This window comes from Sphaerodactylus townsendi, linkage group LG01, assembly GCF_021028975.2.
Source record: "Sphaerodactylus townsendi isolate TG3544 linkage group LG01, MPM_Stown_v2.3, whole genome shotgun sequence".
In the NCBI taxonomy this organism is placed as follows: Eukaryota; Metazoa; Chordata; class Lepidosauria; order Squamata; family Sphaerodactylidae; genus Sphaerodactylus; species Sphaerodactylus townsendi.
This window is the reverse complement of record NC_059425.1, coordinates 33,197,313-33,219,182: the sequence shown is the minus strand read 5'-3', so window position 1 is coordinate 33,219,182 and position 21,870 is coordinate 33,197,313. Positions and strand designations below refer to the sequence as shown.

Here is a 21,870-nt window from a genome sequence, read left to right as displayed (position 1 = left end):
CAAGAGCAGATTTCACATTACTTTTGTTTTCTACAAACAAAGAGTTACAAGAGATAACCAATGGCTGGATAGCTCGGATTTTGCAGCAACCCTAAGCGGACTTAGCACATGGATCTTAGTTTTTCCCATTTGAGAGACGAGGGAGAAAGTCACAAATAGAAAAGATTTTTTTTTCATGAACAGAAAAGTAGTATTTGGACAGAAGCCATGGCATGCAATCACATCATTCTCTTCTCCTTTTTATGCTCACAACAACCCTGTGAGGTAGGTCAGGGATATTTATGTATTTAATTTTTATTATATTTTGGCTTATAGGTCACCCTTCCCCTGATGGGCTCAGGGCAGATTACAACTGTTTCAACCAAATGTAAAACAACAATCAGATCCTCATTATAAATCTATATCCTGCCCTAATCGGGTTCTAAAATAAGAGGGGGAGAGTAAAGGGAGGCCAACTCAATACCGTTGCAGTCCTCAACCATGGGCCAGGCAGAATACCTCTATTCTGGATGCCCTGCAGAACTAATGACAAAGTCCCACCAGAGCCCTAACTTGACGGGGCGATTTCCACCCAGGCCAGAGGCCAAAGTCAGCCAGAAAGAGAAGTTCACAGCCGCCATTTATGAACAGGTTTGTAGAAAGAACTATCTTGTCTGTTCACAGTTCCTGTCGCTGGATTTAAGTATTTTCAGATTTGGCCAACTTGGTGATTAGAATATATGATAATATATCACTTGAGAGAATATGTGTCTCTGTTGGCTGCCCTATTGGGAAATGGTAGGCTCTGATCACGAACTTCTTGAGTATCCTCATCTTGACGACTCCTGGGGAGACTGCCCCCAGAATCCTCTGGCTACAACACCACGGTTCCATTCCTTGGCAGAACTGTACAAGTAAGCAAATGGACATGGGGAAAATTGGCTGAAGGTTTGAATAACAACTCTCAATTGTTTATTGCCTGCAAAGCTTTTTAGAGAAAAGGATAACACTCCATAGTTTCAAATGCACCGAGAGGAAGAGGAGATTGGAAGTACGTCCTATGAATGCCAACATCACGGGGGAATCAGCAGTTGCCACCAATAAGAAGTGACATCAGTATGGTGTTCACAATACCAAGAGGCAAATTCTCTCTTCCGCCATATTCGAGGCTACAAAATGGTATATCAAGACCAAAATGATCTCTGATGGAAAGTATTTAAAGATAACAAGCAGACAGGGAAACTATCGGGCATCTAGTCCCAGCAGTTTAGAAAACTAATGCTCGGCATTTGGAATTTGGAGAATCTTTTCAACAATGCATGGGCTGAGGGCTAAAACTGACATGACATCTCCAAAAACAGTAAGGAGCTCATGAAAAGCCTGGAAGTCCCATAACTGCATGTCCTGCTTCATACTGGTGGTAGAAAGTGCCATCAAGTCACAGCTGACTCATGGTGACCCCTTTGGGGATTATAAGGCAAAAAAGCAAACAGAGGTGGTTTGCCCCTGCCCCACATTACCTTCTGGTAATCTTCCTTTGATCTCAGGGCGGCTTCCATCTGTTCTGAGGAGTAGGTGTAGATGGCAGATCTATATTGCGTGCCGACATCATTCCCCTGCCGCATTCCTGGGAAAAGTCGAGACAAAACACAGAAAGAGATTGGTGGGTTAGTGTCTTGTCTTCCATCTGAACACCCACAGGACCGCAGTTTACAAACAATCCAGCTTTGTCTTCCTTCTAACATTAACAAAGCGCTAAAATTGCCAGCTAGAGCACCCACATTTTGCTATCCAAGTGTATGGCACTCTCAGCTTAAGCAGATATGGAACCGTGCATGTGTGACTTGACACCACCAGCAGACAAGTACAGCTGTAAGGTACTAAGAAAAATCAGATGAGTGATTGTTTCGTGTGCCTTGGTTTAATTTATCGAAATCAAGACTCTCCTAAAACATTTGTGGGGCACTGGAAATCACTCAAAGAATCCAGTTTTAAAGAGGCTATTCAAGTCCTCTCATGCACCCAGCCTGGAAGGTGCTTATCTGGAAAAGTGAGAAACATGACGCACTCTACCACAAAGCTGGCTTAGCAGATTTTCCCAGGCATCCTGAGCAGCTTTTACAAGAAAGAAGTTCCTATGCTGGCTCAGTATAAACAAATCTGGTTCACCAGATAGGACTCCATTGCTTATGTGGAGGAGCCAGGAATCAAACCTGGTTCTCCAGATTAGAGTCCACCTGCTCTTAACCACTACACTATGATGGTTGGGTGGGACTTCTCCTGAGTGGGCAGAGGAAGGTGGGGAGGAGTGGATCCAAAGGAAGCAAAATGCACACTGGTCTGCTTCAAATTTCTTGTGCAGGCAGGGAAAGCATCACACTTCACTTGCTTTCACAAACTGTGTATCTGATCGGCGGCACAGTAAGGTCCAGAGAAGGTAAAATGTGGGTGCACCTGGAAATCTGACCCGAAGGAAATGTATGTTCACTGCTAGGACCGGCATTCACCTGCAGGAAATTGACCTATTCTCCACTCCTACATGCCTGCTGGGTGACCCTGGACTAGTCCACTTGACTCCTCCTCAAGGAGCTCTCTCCCAGCCTGTCCACCCTGCACTCACAGAAGTGTCTGTTGTGGGGAGAGGAAGAGTTTGCAAGCCCCTTTCAGTCTCTTTACAAATCCAAACTCTTTTCTTCTTCTCCTCAGCCAGCATTTCCAGGGGATCAATAGGGCTTCTTTCTTTTTTAAACCACTTTGGATCTATTGCAGAAACAACAATTTGTTTAAAAAAAAAAGTGGAAAACAACCTCCTGACCCAAAGAGCAGGGGAACCCAAAATGATTTACTGGGCTACCAGGGGAATCATTAGCAAGACATTTACATGGAGTGCGTAACAACAAAGACATGTGTGGAGACCCCACTGGGGAGTAAACAGCCTCAGGGGGAGGAGTACTGCATGCATAAAGGGCCATAGGTTGTGGTTCCTTTGGCTTTGGGAGGAAAACGAGATTTCAGACGGGCAGGAGAATCATTGCACCTGTGTGATTCAGAATACTATGCACAATGATCTGCCAGACCACTAATATAAGTCAATGCCAGTTAACAGCCATATTTAAAAAAAAACTTATTAAGGCACTTTTATGCAGCTGTTTCTTCACTCAATATAAAATCAAAAGAAGCCTACAATATTAAAAAAAAGAGCAACAACAGAGACAGGAAAACCCATTGAATCTCCAAGATTTACTCTGATCAAAATACACTGCCATTCCTAGAAACTAATCCTACAAAGGTGGGAAATGGGGCACTGGAGATGGTAACAGCCCTGCCCCTTGATGGAAAAAGGAAACTCTTTCCATAAAACCCGACAGGCAGGAGTAGTAGAAGAGAGAGAGAGAAGGAAGAAGAAGAACAGAGAAGGAAGAAGAAGAAGAAGAAGAAGATGAAGAAGAAGAAGAGAAGAAGGAAGAAGAAGAAGAAGGAAGAAGAAGAAGAAGAAGAAGAAGAAGAAGAAGAAGAAGAAGAAGAAGGAAAAGGAGAAGAAGGAAGAAGAGGAGAAGAAGGAGAAGGAAAAGGAAAGGAAAGAAGAAGAAGGAAGGAGAAAGAAGGAAAGAGGGAGGAGGAGGGAGGGAGGGAGGAGGAGGAGGAGGAGGAGGAGGAGGAGGAGGGGGGAGGAGGGGGAGGGGGAGGGGGAGGAGGAGGAGGAGGAGGAGGACGAGGAGTTTGGATTTATATCCCCCCTTTCTCTCCTGCAGGAGACTCAAAAAAAGAGAGGCTTACAAATCTCCTTTCCCCTTCCCCTCACAACAAACACCCTGTGAGGTAGGTGGGGCTGAGAGAGCTTTGAGAAGCTGTGACTAGCCCAAGAGTCACTTAACTAAAGAAGCGTGTGTGGCAGGAGTGTACAGAGGCTAATCTGAATTCCCCGTGATAAGCCTCCACAATCCTCAAGAAAGCTGGCAGAGCTGGGAATCAAACTGAGTCTCCCCCAGATTAGATACACAAGCTCTTAACCGCCTACGCCACTGCTGCTCCTTTTATGGAAGGGCCTTTTATGCTGCACTCAGAAGTGAGAAAGGCCATGGCACACTTGTCATTCTAGAAGCTTTTCGGCTGAACATATAGCTAGCTACATCAGCATGATCTGATAACAGATGCCAAACAGTGAAAAAGAAGCATACCTTAGAAAGGTACAGTACTGCACAGAAACATTCCCTGCTTATGAACTGTGACATATCTCACGGCCATACAACCCGGTGAATGTACATGTTCCCATATTGCACTGTTGCAGCTCTGCTGAACTGTATGAGTTCTGAATTGTACTGCAACAGCAGTCCAAAACTTTGTGGTCATCCATCACTATAGCATACAAAGGCAGACTGCTGCCACTTTGGGAGGTGAGGTAAGGAAGGCCAAGGTGGCAGCATAGTTGTTAACAACAGACTCTAATATGATAAAACAGGTTCATTTCCCCATTCCTCCACATGAAGGCTGCTGGGTGATCTTGGGCTAGTCAGAGTTCTCACAGAACTCTCCCAGTTTCGCTTACCTCACAAGGTGTCAGTTGTGGGTAGGAGAATGGAAAGTGATGTTAAGCTGCTTTGAGACTTCTAAAAGGGAGAGAAAACCAACTCTTCTTCTTCAGGGACATCTCATTCTACTCCTAGCATCTCATTCTACTCCTAACCTGAGATGTGTCAGCTGTGGCTGAAAGGAATAAGAGGGGAGAGTCCTCCTAATGGATTTAAAAACTGGTTCGAGAGTCAGGGAAACAAAGGGCGTGGGTGTAAAATGGGGAGAATTCTCACAATGGAGAGATGTGGTCGAGTGAATTGTCCCCAGGGGATCCGCTTTTGGGACCAGTGCTCTTTAACCTATTCCCATAAATGAACCCAGCCTGGAAGTAGGGAATTGGAGTAGTAGCGTGAGTGGCTGAGTTTTGCAGATGATACCCAATTATGCCAAGTGTAGTGATGGAGAACTCACAAAAGTGATTCACGCAAGAGCTGCAAAGAGGACCATGATAAATTAGGTAGGAGTGGGCTCCAGAAATGGCAAATGCAGTTCAATGTAGCAAAATGTAAAAGTGAGGTGCAACATAGGGGCCAAAGAATCCAAACTTCACATACTGCGCTTCACAGGGGTCAGTGCTATCCAAGTCATTATGACCATGGGAGAGGGATTTAAAATCTTAGTTGAGTGGCTCCATGGAGATGGATCAGCTCAGTACATGCATGGCAGCGGAAAAAAGGCAAACTCTATACTTTGGGGATCATTAGAAAGGTGCTTAATTGATAATAAAACCTGCAAAAAAAGGTGTCATCGCCCCTTATATATAAAGCAGCAGCGCTAGATGCGACCAGCACCTTGAGCATTACTATGTCCAGTTCTGAGTCACACATCTCAAAAAGGGATATTGAGGTGCAGAGATAGAAAAAAAAGAAAGTGCGGAGAGCAAGAAAGGGCAACAAGGGATGATTGAAGAGTTGGAGACACCTCCCCTATGAAAAGGAGAGAAGACACAAGCGTTTGGGACTCTTTACTGGTTTTGGAAGGCTGGGCGCTGAGGGGGGGGATATGATTTGAGGAGTCTACTAAAATTATGCGCATGGGCAGGAGTACCTAAAAGAATGTTGGCAGAGAGAATGGCTTCTCTCTTCACGCTACACATTGTCTAGAACCAAGGGGCACTTCATTTAGCAAATGCTGGGGGGAAGAATTAGGACTGTAATAAAAGGAAACAATTCTTCACTCAAACGCGTGCTTGATTGGTGTTTGGAAGATACTGCTACCACAGGAGAGTGAGAGAGTGATAGCCAACTAACTCCTGGATAGGCTTTAAAAGGGGCTTCGGACAGATTTATGGACGGAGAGGCGGAGATCAGGTTATAGCTGCAATCTTTGATCCAGTCCTTGATCTACAGGATTGCAAATGCCTTAACAGACCAGGTGGATTCAGGGCAGCTTAGCCGCGAGAAGGCCAGCTTTGCTTTCACATCCTGCATGTGAGCTCCCAAAGGCACCTGGTGGGCCACTGCGAGTAGCAGAGAGCTGGACTAGATGGACTTTGGTCTGATCCAGCTGGCTTGTTCTTATGTTCTTATGTTCTTAAGATGAAGAAACTCTATTCTCTTTGCGAAAATAAGACTAGGAGCTGATTACCGCACAGATCGTGAAGCGTTAATACTGAAAATTAGAATAAAGCTGAAGAAAACACCAAAACATTCACAGTACCAAATACAACTTAAGAACATCCCTGAAGAGTTGAACGTTTCTTGGCTCCATCATCAACCACAAGGGAGTCTGCAACCAAGAAGTCAAAGGAATCTTGTGAGGTAGGTGGTGCTGAGAGAGTTCTGCAAGAACCGTGACTAGTCCAAGGTCACTGAGAAGGCTACATATGGAAGAATGAGGAAACAAACCCAGTTCACCAGATTAGAGTCTGCCACTCATGTGGAAGAACAGGGAATTAAATCTGGTTCTCATATTAGAAGCCACTGCTCTTAACCACTACACCATGTTGACAACAGTTACTGGAAAAGACAATAATGCCAGAAAAGTTGAAAGCAGCAGGAAAAGAGAGATACCCAACATGACATGGATGGACTCGATCAAGGAAAACACTGCCCCTCAGCTTGTGAGACCTGGGCAAGTCTGTTAACGATAGAACATTTCAGAGATCATTAATTCATAAAGTGCCTGTAAGTCTGAAGCAACTTTATGACACAGGAACACACACACAGAGAGAGAACGAGTACTGATGTTTGGTGTAAAATTCTTGGGGTAACTATTAGAGCTACATTTGTGTCCGGTAGCAGCTTGGGTAACTATTAGTTACTGAAATCCATTAACACAATGAGCAAGAAAAAGTCCAATTTCGGAAGCAATAATGAAGGATGAACAACAATAATGAAGGATGGACAATTTTGGAAGCAATAATGAAGGTTGAACTTTGTAGAGAAGAAATTCTAAAGCAAGAACATTTTTGAGTGTGACATCTCAAAGTCTCAAAGCACCCTCTGTACATCCCACTTCCATTAACTTCCCTCAGTCAGTCCACTCATGGTAACCTTAAATATGTCTCATTTAAACATATAAAAACATAGACAGCCAAGATCAAGAGGAATCTTAAAAGAAAAACAGGGATTTATTTCTTAAAAACCCTTCCTCATTTGCCAAAACCCACAATAAATACCAAAAGAGCCACAGTTGTTAAAACATCACAATACTAAGACTTGAAAGAAACACATGGGCTTGTAGAAAAAAAATTAAAAGGTTTTTTTTAAAAAAAAAGAATGCTGCTCCTTCAAATAAAGAACAAAGTCTGTGCATTTGCAGATATTGCTGGGAGAAAATTGGCTAGCAACCCAAGATGCTGTGCAAAAAGAAGGCAATGATGGAAGTAGCCAAGTGACATTGTGTTCCACAACGAAGAGAAAAAGCAAACATGTGAGTGGCTAGGGGGAAAACACATGGGGCTAGTGCTAGCTGATAAGTGGAGCAAAGAATTAAAAACAGGCAACTGGGTTTGCTGCCTGAATGAGGGAAGATCAAGTTGGTCAGCTGGGTGGATGGAGCAGGCAGGCAAGAAGAGTGGGTTTGGTTTGCTGGAGACAGGAGCTGGAAACAGGCAGGTGATTAAGTGAGAGGGAGAAGGCAGAAAGGGGACTGTTCAGAGGTGGGATCCAACCAGTTCTCATCACTTCTCTAGAAGTGGTTACTAATTTTTTCTGAGCGCCGAGAAGGGGTTACTAAAGCAACCTCCCTGCCCAATAGGGACTGGAGGTGCGTGTGTGCGGCGGCGCCACTGTTTGAATCCCACCACCATCGGAACCTGTTATTAAAATTTTTGGATCCCACCACTGGGACTGTTTATCCCTGTGGTTGTTTAACTGATTCCCTGACTGCTAAACTGCTCAAAAGTTTGGATTAGATAAGCCTTTCGAGGCATTTGATTACAGAAGGTTCAATGGTAAGAAGGTCATGCCCCAGTCTTTCCCCCAATTTCATTTTTTTTGTACAAAAGAACATTTGAGCAAGATGGTCCCTGCTGATGTCAAAGAAGGGGGAGGTTTAAACAGAGAACATTTCCTAAACTGTATGCACAGTTCTGGCCACTTTAAAACACATGACACTAGGATTCGGAGGGTGCCTGAAAGCCAAACAGGTAGCCAATCCAACTGTCCTAGAAGTGGTTTAAAAATCTATTAATTCCAATTCTAGTATTGATTTTGTGTCTGGTACAACATTGTCATCTGATAAAACATATTAAGAACAGACGATTCTAATTTTCAAGAAGTGTATCCTGCAGACCTTGGAGATTGTACTGACTGAAGAAATCCAAGTCTCTGTATAAGACATCATGATTTACTTAATCAGTGTTTATTAATTAGTTTTGATAAATTCTAACTCAGCACTTTTTGAAGGGGTTTTGTTTGATTCCCAGCAAATGCACTATAGATTATGAAGTACACTAAGATTTATATGTTTAGTACAGAGTGCAACATTTAAGACCCCTCTCCAATGCAATCATAGGTCGCTAGCCCGATAAAAGAAGGGATTACTTGAGTACTGTCATTTTGAGCTGGTTTCCATACTTGAACCTTCTTTCACTACTGACATGTGACAAAAGCATTCCTTCTTCAGGACACAACCTGTATGATTTAAATTTTACCTACTCAAACTCAATCATGTTGTATCTTCACTCTCAGTCGAACCTCCTGCCTTGCCTTCAGCCAGCAAGCCATATGGCTCTCCTATTCTTTCTCACCCTGTCAGGGACTCATTCCCCCAGAGGCGCAGCTCCAAGGGAGTGGGGGGCGCGACACACCGGGCACACGCCCCTGTGGGGGTGTGGCAAGGGCGTTCCAGGGCGGGGTGGGAGTGGAAGACGCACCGGTGCACCGGGTGCTTTCCCCCCTTGCTACACCTCTGCATTCCCCAATCCCCTATTTTCCTCTCCCACGTACCAATGGCATCTTCATCTGCCCTCTGTTCCCAGGTGCTTCTTCTCAAGACTAGCCACATGGAAGAAACACAGGGAGGACACTAAACGGACACTACAATTTTTGTAAAAGGTTTACTGCCTTTTAACTGTCAAGAATCACCACCTGTACCTACCGTCTAGGATGGTTCTGTGACTGAAAGCTATCCCACTTTTTCCTCCCTAGTCTTTCTCTACTCTGAACCTTGCTTAGATCTCTAAGTTTCATCTTGCTTAAGCATCTGTATCCTCCTCCTTTCTTCTTTGGAGGAATAACAAGCCTTGTTGTGCTTCATATAAAAGAATAGAAGGTCCCCATAAAGCCAACGTTGGACTTGCATGTGTAGGGATGCTTGTATGTACAAACCCTGGCACAGGTCGCCTTTAAGTAAGTGACATTAAGTCACTTGCCACACAAGGTGACCCTATGAATCAATGTCCTCCCCAACATCCTGTTGTTAATATCATTCCCTAGTGCCTCTTTCTTGAATACAGCTTGAATATAAGGCATTTCTCATTCCATACACAGTAACATTCCTTCAACAGTTCTTGTGTCTGAGAAAATACCTTGAATAAAACCCTTCTTGTACATCTTACACAGGTAGTTCTATAGCACTTACTATTTTATTCCATCTGCTAACAGGTTCAGGGGTTGGTCATTTAAAGCAGAATAGGATGTGGCTCTCTGAGATTTCTACTAATTTTATAATGAAACTGCTGCAAGGACCCTTTACCCTTCTGTAACTGATGACTGTTGTAGTTTGATTGCCTGTTGTGGAATTGAAGGCTGGCTGTGAGAACGGTGATCACGCAGTCAAAAACCCTGTGGGGAACCCCCACGGAATTTTTTCATGAGACCAACATTTGGATTTCCTTTTTTGAGATGTACTCTTCTCTCATTAGGACGTAGTCCATCGTAAGTAGAAAATGGTGAAGCTGGTCTCTGGGCTGGCTATAACAGGAATTATATGGCTTTGTGTATAGCCCAGTCCTCTGAAAACCTGGCAAGGGGCCTGAACAGCGGCCACAACAATGAATATATATTAAACTGGCATTTTAACAGACATACAATGTTTCCCCCTTGCCAGAAGTATGCAATAAGTCTTGACTCCATCTTGGCTCAGCTCACATCTGGGCAGCCATCTTAGGAGTTAGCAGTGCCTCTCTTTGGAGAAGGTACAATTGTGGTTCTCCATAATCAGGCTACACAGTCCCCCTCCATTATCCCAACAAGTGGCCAACCCCTTGGGTGGAAACTTGATCCATTTCATGAAGCATCTGCATGGAATGTTTTTTAATGGATTTTATTGTGTTGTCTTATTATGGCCATTTTGGGGGGAGGGGCGGCTTAAAAATGGATGGATGGATGGATGGATGGATGGATGGATGGATGGATGGATGGATGGATGGATGGATGGATGGATGGATGGATGGATGGATGGATGGATGGATGGATGGATGGATGGATGGATGGATGGATGGATGGATGGATGGATGGATGGATGGATGGATGGATGGATGGATGGATGGATGGATGGATGACTGTTACTGAAAGGACTTACAAAGCCAGGTGTCTACCTTGGTCTAATCAATGTTGTTGATACGTATATAGTCCATATGTGTATAAGGATACACATGAAAGGCAGCACAGGTGGAAATGACATATTTCTAATCTCCTTTCTACAAGAGACAAAAAACCAGTGGAGCCATTGTCATTCTCTCTTCACTCTCAAAGGACCCCAATGATAATGGAAATAAATTACAACAATCTGTAGTTCTCTTTGGAATGGCACAGCAAAACTGTGAAGGGCAGCTCAAAGCTCTTACTTCATTTGTAAAAATGTATCTTTGATTTACAAAGTTTTCTGCCCCCTGCCAGTGGTGGCCTTCCCGGGCTAGGGCAGCGGCCGGGAGGCATGGGCAACCTTTAGCAGGGTTTCCAGCGGCTGCAGCCCTGCTGGGCTCCACTGGTTGCTGTGGCCCCACCTCCTCCCTTGAGCTCCATTGGCGGAGGCCAAGGCCACCTCCAATGGTGCTTGAGGGAGGAGGTGGAAGCAGCTGGCAGCAAGCCGTATCCCTGCCAGCTGCTGCAGCCCCGCCACCTCCCTCAAGCTTCATCTGCCATTGCCGATGGAGGTTCAGCGGGGGTGGGGGAAGCGGCAGCCAGCTCTGATTGAGTGGGGGGGGGCAGCAGCACCACCCCCGCTCAACCCGAATTGGTTGTTTAATGTTTTTAATCCCACCACTTTCAGAAAGGCGGGATTCCAAAGTCAATCAAACACATTTAACATAGCGGCAGAAAGGATCACCATTCTCGACAATCAAAGAACCAGAATATAATTTCTTTAAAAATAATATTTGATCAGCTAAATGACTAAGCTTCTCTGCTAAGCACCAAGCTTCATTTTACGGCTGATAAAGGGTCAGTGTCAGACTTTCAATCCTGCACTCCAGCATCACCAAGTGGTCTCCAAGGGTTCCCTCTATCATGTATGCTGAGAACTTAGAGGGGATTGAGATGCCTCAGGAATTTAACACAACTGCAGTTTTCAGTTCCTTCCTCGAGGAATGTGAGTTCAGAGAATAACTGCATATGCTCTCTTCTTCCAGGTTAGTCTGATTTGGACAAGCTTGGGGTATATAAGAATTTCTGAGGCAGACCTCTGAGGCCCAACCCACTGCAGAATCATTTCAGATATTAGCATCCCCTACTGTAATATTACACATTATTAATCAGAAATACATCCACTGAGTTTAATGTGGCCTCTACTCACTACGTGGGGCTACTGTTGAAGACACTCCAGAGGCTAGAGCTGGTGCAGCATGCTACAGTGAGGTTGCTTGCTGGTATGTATTCCAGCCAGTTGCACATCACGCTGACCTTTAAGGAAGTGCACTGGCTCCCAATTCATTTCCAGGTATAATTCAAGGTGATGACGTTAACATATTAAGCCCTACATGGCTTCGGCCCTGCCTACCTGAAGTACTTGGCCAGGCACTGAGGTCACAGGAGGAATCTCTCCTTGTTGTACCCTGCCCCCGGCTGAGATACAGGGGTGAAGTACATGGGAGGTCTTTCTCTGTGATTACCCCCAGGCTTTGGAATAGCCTCCTCTCAGATGTTTACTTTGCGGCTACCCTTTATGGGTTTAGGTCCCTGGCAAAGACTTTCCTCTTCACCCAGGAATTTGGTTAGTCTCCCTGAATATCCCTTCTATGATGCAGGTTGAGGGAGTGGGGGTGAGGATTGGGATTTTAACTTTTGTACGTTGTAGTATTTTTAAGAAATGGTTTTATGCATGGGGATATTTTAATGTTGCAGCTGCCTAGAGATCTTGGATGTAAGCAGAGTATAAATAAATAGACCCTGCAACAGTGCAGGGAAAAAAACCCTACATAACATGTGAAATAGCCCTCTCTTGAGCCAGAGATCACCAGCAGATTGGTTCCGTATGAGCGCAGTGCTTATTGAGGGAAATATTGGGATAAGCCCACAAGTGCGATAGTCCCAGGGCATTTGGGCAGAACTTTCAGATCATTCAGAAAAATACTGGATTGAACCCAACAAGCTGTACTGCTGGTGAAAAACGAAAAGAAGTCTTCTTTGACCACCAAAAAGAGACTGCCACAGGATCTGAATGGACAAAAAACCATGTGCACAGGGGGCTGCAGAAGGAGTAAGGAGGAGGGTTTGGCAAGACTGAGTGGAAAAGCTGATTGGATCCAACCCACTGAATGATTTGAAGCCAACACCCATCTGCACTGGAAGAAGTCTGGTTGCTGTTTAAAATACAGTTAATAGTTAGTGGGCTAAGAAAAATGTGTGTTTATTTCACATTAGCTTCTCATTACACATTCCAATAATGTGTAAACACCACAGCTTTGCTATAAATAGCCATGCCATATAAATAGCCAAGGCCAACTGACCCAATGGGTCTGAAAAGCAGCTTTCCTGTGGCTCACAAGAAAAGTTGCTGTCAGTCCAACTATCACAAGGCTTGCTGGTACATTCCTTCCCATTTGGTTCAAGTTCAGTTCAACTGAAGAGGTCTACATTATCACACGTAATGCCTCGAGTTAACCTCATTCATTAAGTTAAACAGTTAGGGAAGAGCAAAAGAAAATAACATAGGTCTTGCGTGAGAATTACAGGGTTCAAACTATCTGAAGTAGCCCTGCAATGCTTTAAAAATATCTAGTACCTTCAATTGTGACCCACTGAAGATGAGGAAATTTTCCCAATCATGTGATGATGCTATATGTCTTTGTTAACTTTCTCATGGACACTAACTGCTTGTTTGGAGACAGGCCACTAGTCAAGATGGAACAGGATCCCCAATTTTCACAGGCTATTGCCTGAGGGCTGGCAGTGACCTGAGGGTTTTCAGTAGTGACTGGTAGCCTCCGTGAACTTTATTCAGAATTGGAACCAGTTTATTTTATGTTCAATATTCATACTTCACTCTTCTACTGAGCATCTCGGGACCCAGTTAAACCTGAACTGTCTGCTTTTAAAAATATTGCAAAACATTTTGTTTATTCTGAGCTTAATAACCCCTCAAGGTGAGGTTGGAAAAGTCATGGTACTCCCAAAGGCTTTGTCATGAAGAAGAGGAGTTTGTATTTATACCCTGCCTTTTTCTCCTGTAAAGAGTATCAAGGTGGCTTACAAACTCCTTTTCCCTTCCTCTCCCCACAACAGACAACTTGTGAGGTAGGTGGAGCTGAGAGAGTTCTGAAGGTCATTCAGCAGGCTTCATATGGAGGAGAAGGGAAACAAATCCAGTTGACCAGATAAGAGTCTACCATTCATGTGGAGGAGTGGGGAATCAAACCTGGTTGTCCAGATTAGAGTCCACCTGCTCTTATCCACTACACCACTCTGGCTTTTCAAAGCCCCTCGCTTCCATCTCTACCTCCTTGGGCGTATCTCAAAGTCTCAACCTGTAACATATATTCTACAAGTTTCTAACCCAGATAGCAACCGTGCACAGGTGGCTCTGGAGAAGGTCTTCACTAATTTCACTTCAGCAGTAAAGTCACTGAAAAGACTTTTCTAGATCTGGCTTTCAGAATTTTTCAGTGTGCTTTAATATGATGGGGAGATGCCACACATGAAATTGACAGAGCTCCTTCCATGTAAAAAGATGGTTGCATGACAATAAATCCACCCCATGAAGCGAATTCAGCAACACTTCCTTCCTTCCTTCCTTCCTTCCTTCCTTCCTTCCTTCCTTCCTTCCTTCCTTCCTTCCTTCCTTCCTTCCTTCCTTCCTTCCTTCCTTCCTTCCTTCCTTCCTTTGTTCTCTGTCCTCTCTCCTTCCTTCCTCTTTCTTCCTTTCATTATGTCCCCTTCTTCCTTCTTTCCTTTCTCTCTTTCCTGTCCTTCAAACAACTAGATAGAAGAGAGTTTGTTGGCAAAATGAAAAATGCACCACATGACAGCCTGCAGAACCACATGCATAAGCCTGTGTAGAATGCACGTGAAATCAAACAGGCCAAACTGGAAACATCATAATGGAAGCATGACATTTTGTTATCGAGGACTCACTCATTTCCAGCAGATTCCCAATATGGTTACCTAGAATTTCTGAAGGCTTCAGAGGAAGTGCGCTCACATAAATATGAGAAACAATCCAGTTTACAGATCCTGCTCCCTCCACATTTTTTCTATGTCAAAATGAAGTTGCAGGTTTGTAGCAGAACGCACAATAGCGGTTTAGGGCTGCTTTAGCATTTCAGATGGGTACAGCTGTTCTTCCCATCCTCTAAGTAGACACATCTGCTCATTAGAAAAACAATGTAATTTCTGGTGTCTAATTCTAATTATTTGCAGATGATAGATTCCTCAGGCAGCATCCATAAAAGGATCAGCCTTTCCCATCCAACGATAAACAAACAAGCCCTCTAGGTGAAAAGGGGCAGGGCGAGGAAGATGCAGAGCAAACTGAGACAAATGTATGCATGTGCAGCTCAGTGACAGACCATCAGCTTGACATGTAGAAGGTCCCAGGTTCAATCCCCAGCATCTCCAGTTAAAAAGATCAATCACATAGCAACTGAAATGAAAGACCTCTACTGGAGACCCTATTGCCAGCCCGAGTAGACAGTACTGGCCTTGATAGACCAGCAATCTGATTTCGTATAAGGCAGCTTCATATGTGAGCATGGAAGTCTGATCATCACTGAGAAAGGGCTTCACCGGGTCTGTCATCTAGGGCCATTCAGTACTGGCATCCTAAATAAATTAGCTACACAAATGTGGCCTCAAGTACTCAAATGTGATGCTGATAGATATTCCATCTTGTAATTGCTTTTGCACATTCAGACTAACGCAATTCCCATCAGCAGAGGCCGATGGGAATTGTAGTCCATGAACATCTGAAGTTCCAGAGTTGGACATCCCTGTGCTAGGGTAAAGTTGCACTTCTTATTAGAAATAAAAACATTATGAAAGGGGCATACCATCTACTGTTGCTGCTGCTAAGATGTCAGTGGTGCAGCGCCAACAAGATGGGGGAGTGCAACGCCACAGGTGCACGTCTGTGCGGGGGCGAGGGCAGGCGAGGGCATGGCAGGGGGAGCATGGGTGCCCTGGGCGCAGTTCCCCCTCGCTTCGCCCCTGTAAGATGCTAAAGACAAAGGGTGAATTACAGTTGTCTCCTATAAGGATTGATAAGAATGCAAGGCAGAAACTGTGTTATAAAAGGGAGACAACTCTCTGAAGGAAATCTGCACTGTTAGTCCCTCAGGGGGAAGGGGGATGCTGGGCAACGAGCGGGAAGAAGTGGAGACTGAAAGAAGTACCTCTGGCACAATTCTTGCTCCGAGCCTCTGGAGAGAACTGCAGCTCTTCCCAGCCACCCTTGGCTTAAGGACAGCAAACTGAAGGATAACCCCTGCCCTGATCACCACCCAGCTGCATCACAGGCGTGTTCTGCTCTCACACCAAATTCTCTCATGACCTAGAAAAATTCCTCTTTATCAGTGAAGTCACCACAGCTCCATCCACGCCTCACTTTTGCCTGTCAGGTACAGCCACGGCCAAGACCTTGTTCAGAAAGGATGACCCCTTGCCATGCACGGCAGTAACCATCCCGATGACCGTCTCTAGGCTGAAACTGCTCCTACACGTCCTTACAGCCCATTGTTTTCAAAGACAGCACATTCATATTTACTAAGACAATATTTGCCTCGTCTACTGCTACTAACAGCCTCCAAACCCCCACCTTACAGCCTTACCCTCATGTCCTCTAATCATAAAAAGAGAGCTGTAGTGTTTCTGGAAAGACGAAGAAAAGAACATCAAACTCAAAGAGGATAAAGGCTCCGTTCCTCATTAAAATTATCACCTTTGAAGCTTTGGCGAAATGGGGCTTTAATTTGGGAGACAAAAGATTGCATTAAGGAGGAAACTGTAATAATCAAAGGTGAAAGGAATTTCTATTGTATCTCTCTCTCAGGGAATTTTCACAGCACAGACATCTGTGGGGGAGGGGAAGAAAAAAAAGGCTGCGTTGTGCCTTTCCGACTCCTCACTCTTCCCCACCCCATCAATAAATGCCTGCAATCATACTCTCGAGCTGCAGTGCGATTTCAAGGTTCATCACTTCTGAGCAGCTCAAACACTAATTATCCCAGCTGTAATTAGTAAGATAATTAAATACTGGCTCACTCATCACTCTACCTTGCGTCGGGTCATGATTCTCCCAGAAGACCTTGAGTAGTTTCTCAAAACTGATGGTTTCCGGCTGATATACCACTCGCACTGCTTCGGTATGGCCAGTTTTTCCTTCAGTAAAAGAACAGGGGAAGAAGAATTAGTGTTAATCGCTAAGTCTGCCCCAAAGAATGGACTTCTGTCTTGCTCATAAATTTCAAGTGGCAACATAAACAGGTGGAGGGCTTTCGACACTTGTTTACATAATATTCTGTGCTACCTTTTCAGACAGCTTAAGCATTCAAAACCAATACACCACTCTTTTTGGTACCAAGAGCAAAATGGTACTCAAGGGCCCCTTTCGCACATGCAGAATAATGTACTTTCAATCCACTTTCATAATAGTTTAAAAGTGGATTTTGCTGTTCCGCACAGTAAAATCCAGCTTCAAAGTGCATTGAGAGTGGATTGAAAGTGCATTATTCTGCATGTGCGGAAGGGGCCAAGGAGACTGAGGGTGAACACTGTGCTTGCACCATTCTGCAGTCCCGTTTGGCAGAAATTGTCACACGTGTGATTATCTGCCAGCCAGACTGAAGTTGAATGGGTTTGCTCAGTGGCTCTCAGGAAACAGGTCCATTCCACTGAGGCTTGGGTTGCTGACCTGGAGAAGCTGAGAGAAACAGCAAGGTTTGTGAACAAGGAACTGTTGGAACAGTCCCATTTCCATGCTAACAGCTCCTCTGCTGTCAAGGAGACTGAGGGTGTTCAAGTAGGAGGATGCCAGGGAAGCAATCACTTAGAATGGACCCCTTTAAGAAAGCCAGCATGGTGTAGTGGTTAAGAGCGACTGACTAATCGGGTGAACTGGATTTGTTTTCTCCACTCCTTCACATGAAGCCTGCTGGGTGACCTTGGGTCCTAACAGTTCTCTCAGAACTCTTTCAGTCCCACCTTCCTCTCAAAGTGTCTGTTGTGGGGAGGGAAAGGGAAGGTGATCATGAGTTGCTTTGAGTCTCCTTAAAGGTAGATAAAAGCAGGGTATAAAAGCCAACTCTCCTCCTTGTTCTTCTGAGATGAAAAACCTATACTCTCTCATACTGAGGATATCTCTCTGGGGTTGGGGAAATTTGGCTTTTGGCAGCAGAAGATTCAATCATTAGGAATATGAAAAGCAGGGACTGTGGTGGGCATTTTACTGTGGTGGCGAACGTATGGCACGCGTGGCAGAGGTGGCACTCAGAGCCCTCTCTGTAAGCACGCACAGAGTGCCCCCCCCACACACACACGTCTAGGCTGGCCTGGGCAGCTGGGCTCAATTATTAGCATTAAACCTAAGACCTAGTTTTGGGGAAGCAGTGTAGGTAGCCCTGTTAACCGCTGTTAAACCCCACTGATTTTCATGCGAAGATCAAAGCGTGATCCTTTACCTGGGAGTAAGCTCAGTTGCCGGCAATGGGGCTTGCTTTTGAGTAAACATTCCTAGGATCATGATTCACCCGTTGGAAGAGTTGCACAGTTGCTTCAAAGCAAAGCACCGACTACCACCAAGCTTACTCCTGAGTAACGCACGCCTCGGAGCTGACCATTTTTTCTAAACTAAAACCTCAGTATTCAAGTTAAATTGCTGTGTTGGCACTTTGCGATAAATAAGTGGGTTTGGGGTTGCAATTTGGGCACTCGGTCTCGAAAAGGTTCATCATCACTGGCCTAGTGTGAAGACTGCATAAACCACATGCTATCTAGATAGACTGGGAGCATGGGAAAGGAGTCAGAGACCAAGGTACACATTGACACCAGTCAAATCAGGAAATGCAGTCATGCAGCCCTGGAGGAAGAATGCAGGTTACTAGGCAGAAGGTTAAATTCCAGGACTTCAGATGTAGCATTCTGAGAACCGCTACTGTTTCAAGCTAGACCTGCATAGGTGAGGGGTCTGAATGCATGGATAAGAAAGTCACATTAGAAGAAAGGGTTTCAGTTTGTTAGGCCCTGGGCAACTTTCCGGGACACATCAAACCTGTACAAAACCAGCTTCATGTGAATGAAGAGAGAACAAGAGAACTGACACTTAATATCAAAAAGTTGGCAGAACAACTTTGAAACTAATTCCTTTAAATGTTAACTCGCTGTGCATGGAAATTTGAAAATGGCAATTTCCATGTTGAGAACTATTAAGAAAGGGACTGAAAAATCAAATGGCCAATACTTTAAAGTCCTTCCTATGTAACTACAATATGACCTCATTCTGAATGAACAATTCTGGTTGCTGTATCTCCAAATAGATTTTGAAAGGCTGGAAAAAGTGCAGAAAAAAAGGTGTTCTGTATTAGTAACTGAGGCTTAGAACTGACTATGGACCAGAGCAGAGATCTACACAGTAGCTGAATATCTGGGTCTGTCACCTGGTTTTGGTGGCATACACCCAAGGAGTCTTAAGAAATGCAAATATATTGAATTCCAGGCATCTGGTTAGTTACTGAGAAAAATGCTAGGCTAGATGGACTACTGGTCTTATCCAGCACAGCAACTTTTTAATGTTTTTATAATGCTGTCCAGGGTTTGAATTCCACAAGAACTGTACCAAGTTCCTATCCAACATGTGCATAAATACCCATGTCAATCCTAGCTCTCTGATTTCTGGAAAATTGGGCTGTTAGTTATTGCCATGTGAGTCAAAAAGTTACCATTGGATATCTGGTATTAAACAACCCACAATTACAACTACACCAAGTGTAAGGAGACACAGGCAATTCATTACAAATTAGTGGATAATTCCCTTGCAAGAATAATCTACCCAACAGATTTAGTTAATAGCTCTGAACTGTTAATTAGAGATTACATCTATTTTATGGTTCACTTCAAACCTAGAGCAAGAGCATCTCTGATACTGTCAAGAATATTGACCACCAGATAAAAAATTAAATTTCTAATTGCCACTAAACTTCCACCCCTGAAAAGAGGTAGTAGTGCAATTTTACATTACCACTTAATAATCCATCGGTGTTCAAGCACTGCAGGAGAAATGGAGGTAAAGAGATAGTGGCCTTAAGTATTTTTCAAAGAAGAATAAGAAGGGTTTGGATTTATATGCTGCCTGTCTCTCCTGCAAGCAGTCTCAAAGTGGCTTACAAAGTCCTTCCTTTTCCTCTCCCCACAACAGGCACCTTGTGAGGTAGCTGGGGCTGAGAGAGTGACAGGGGCTTCTCCGGCCGAGGAACGGCTGGACGGTCGTTCCCCCCTTCTCCCGCCACAATGGTGCCCCAGGTTAATGCCTGGAGCGCGTCTTCTGAGAGAACTGTGACTAGCCCAAGGCCATCCAGCAGCCTTCATGTGTAGGAGTAGGAAAACAAATTTAGTTTGCCAGATAAAAGTCTGCTGCTCATATGGAAGAGTGGGGAATTAAACCTGGTTCTCCAGATTAAAGTCCATCACTCTTAACCACTACACCTCAGATCCAACGTATCAGAATATGAAAGATATCACTTTGTGCCAATGTAAAGGAAAAGCAGTAAGAAACTGCAGTACTTTAACCACCTTTAAAGTGAGTGTGCAGACAATATGGAAACAGAATAATTTACTTTTGGAGTTAATATGGGAGTAGTGAAAAGCTGCTGTTTTAGAAGACAGGCACAAAAATACCCTGAAAACAGAGATTATCAAAGAAGCCTTTTTAAGGGAGCCTTATGATCAAAAGGAATTACAAACTATAAATTTGTTCAATGTATTTTAACAAGGAACAAGAAGCAATTAAAGATGGCCAATGGTTTTGAGTGCCATAAAGCAACATGGTATGAGTTTCTTCTCTTCCAACATTTTTTGAGACACAGATGTTACTCACAGATATACCATTAGATCATCAGGAAAGGGGTGATCTTGAGCAATCTTCATATTTGCCTATATTATACTACTGCTACCGATATCTATTATCTACATTAGTGCAAAAGTTACAATGTTTCCAAAGTCACCCTTGAGGGAACAATCACGTAGACTTCTTGCCACTGAATAAAGACCAGCACTAAAACTGCCAGATGTTATGGCATTTAATGCTAAACAGTCATTTCTGGACTTAGATTTTTACGGCAGACAAAAATTGTCAAGATCAAACGCTGACATCCACCAAATCTATGCTGTGGAAGACAAACAGGCTCCTGACATTACACCAGTGTTAAAGAGTGAGTTATTTGCTTCATGACAATATTGGGAGGGAGGGAGGGAGGGAGGGGAGGCTGAGATGAAAACTCAGAAGGTGAGAAATAAACAATTTGCATACTTCCCCCTCCCACTAGTACAGCTGACCTTAAGGATGAGCAGGCTCTCTGCTCCCCTCTTCCTGCTAACAGTTTCCATGCTAAAGTTCTGGTTGCTGAGGGTTTGGTTTTAGGTGAGCAGGAAGCAGCTCAAACCTGAGCACCACTGGATATTTATTTTTACCTCATCTTCATTATCCTATATGGAACAATTTAGGGGAATAGGTTTGGGGATGCACATTTCATGGCCTCTAAAATACTATGTTATAAGCACATGTTATGGGCTCCCTCCGTTTTCTGACACTCAATAGCATACTCCATTCTCATTGAGCTGTTTCACCAAGATTTCTTTTTGTTTTCATCAGTGGCCATACTTCACTGTCCTCCTGAGAGGCACTCAGCCATCAAGCCTCTTGTTTGAGGGAACAAGAAGGGGAAACTTATTGGGGAGAGGAAATCTCATTCCCCTTCTCACACATCTCTCTTGTTGCTTCATCTGGCTTGTCCAGCCTTCTTCCCTCCCTCCACTCCTACTCACCTTCTTTGTTCCCCAAAATGCTTGCTCTTTTGCTTTAGGAACAGCAGTGGCGTAGTGGTTAAGAGCAGGTGTACTCTAATCTGGAGGAACCAGGTTTGATTTCCCTACTCTGCCGCCTGAGCTGTGGAGGCTTATCTGGGGAATTCAGATTAGCCTGTACATTTCAACACACGCAGCAAGGTAACCTGGGCTAGTCACAGTCCTTCTGAGCTCTCTCAGCCCCACCTACCTCACAGGGTGTTTGTTGTGAGGGGGGAAGGGTAAGGAGTTTGTCAGCCCCTTTGAGTCTCCTACGGGAGAGAAAGGGGGGATATAAATCCAACGCTTCTTCTTCTTTATATGACCTCCCTTTTCATCCACCCTCCTAGCCTAACTCTCCACCTATTCTTTCCTATCCCTGGACACTTTCCTCACCCTGTTGATACTTCCTCCCACCTTACAGCCCTTGTGGTATTGGTCCCTC

General features: G+C 44.3%; 1 protein-coding gene across 7 annotated transcripts in view; it reads right to left on the bottom strand.

Moving 5' to 3' along the window:
* MSRA (methionine sulfoxide reductase A) overlaps positions 1-21,870 on the bottom strand; it is a 248,107-nt gene that overhangs the window by 88,989 nt on the left and 137,248 nt on the right. For all 7 annotated transcript variants that reach the window (XM_048517276.1, XM_048517314.1, XM_048517284.1 and 4 more), the window contains 2 exons: positions 16,647-16,751; positions 1,500-1,606 (listed from right to left, as the gene is read on the bottom strand). In XM_048517276.1, the coding sequence (XP_048373233.1) occupies positions 1,500-1,606; positions 16,647-16,751 (212 nt within the window). The remainder of the gene's footprint in view (positions 1-1,499; positions 1,607-16,646; positions 16,752-21,870) is intronic.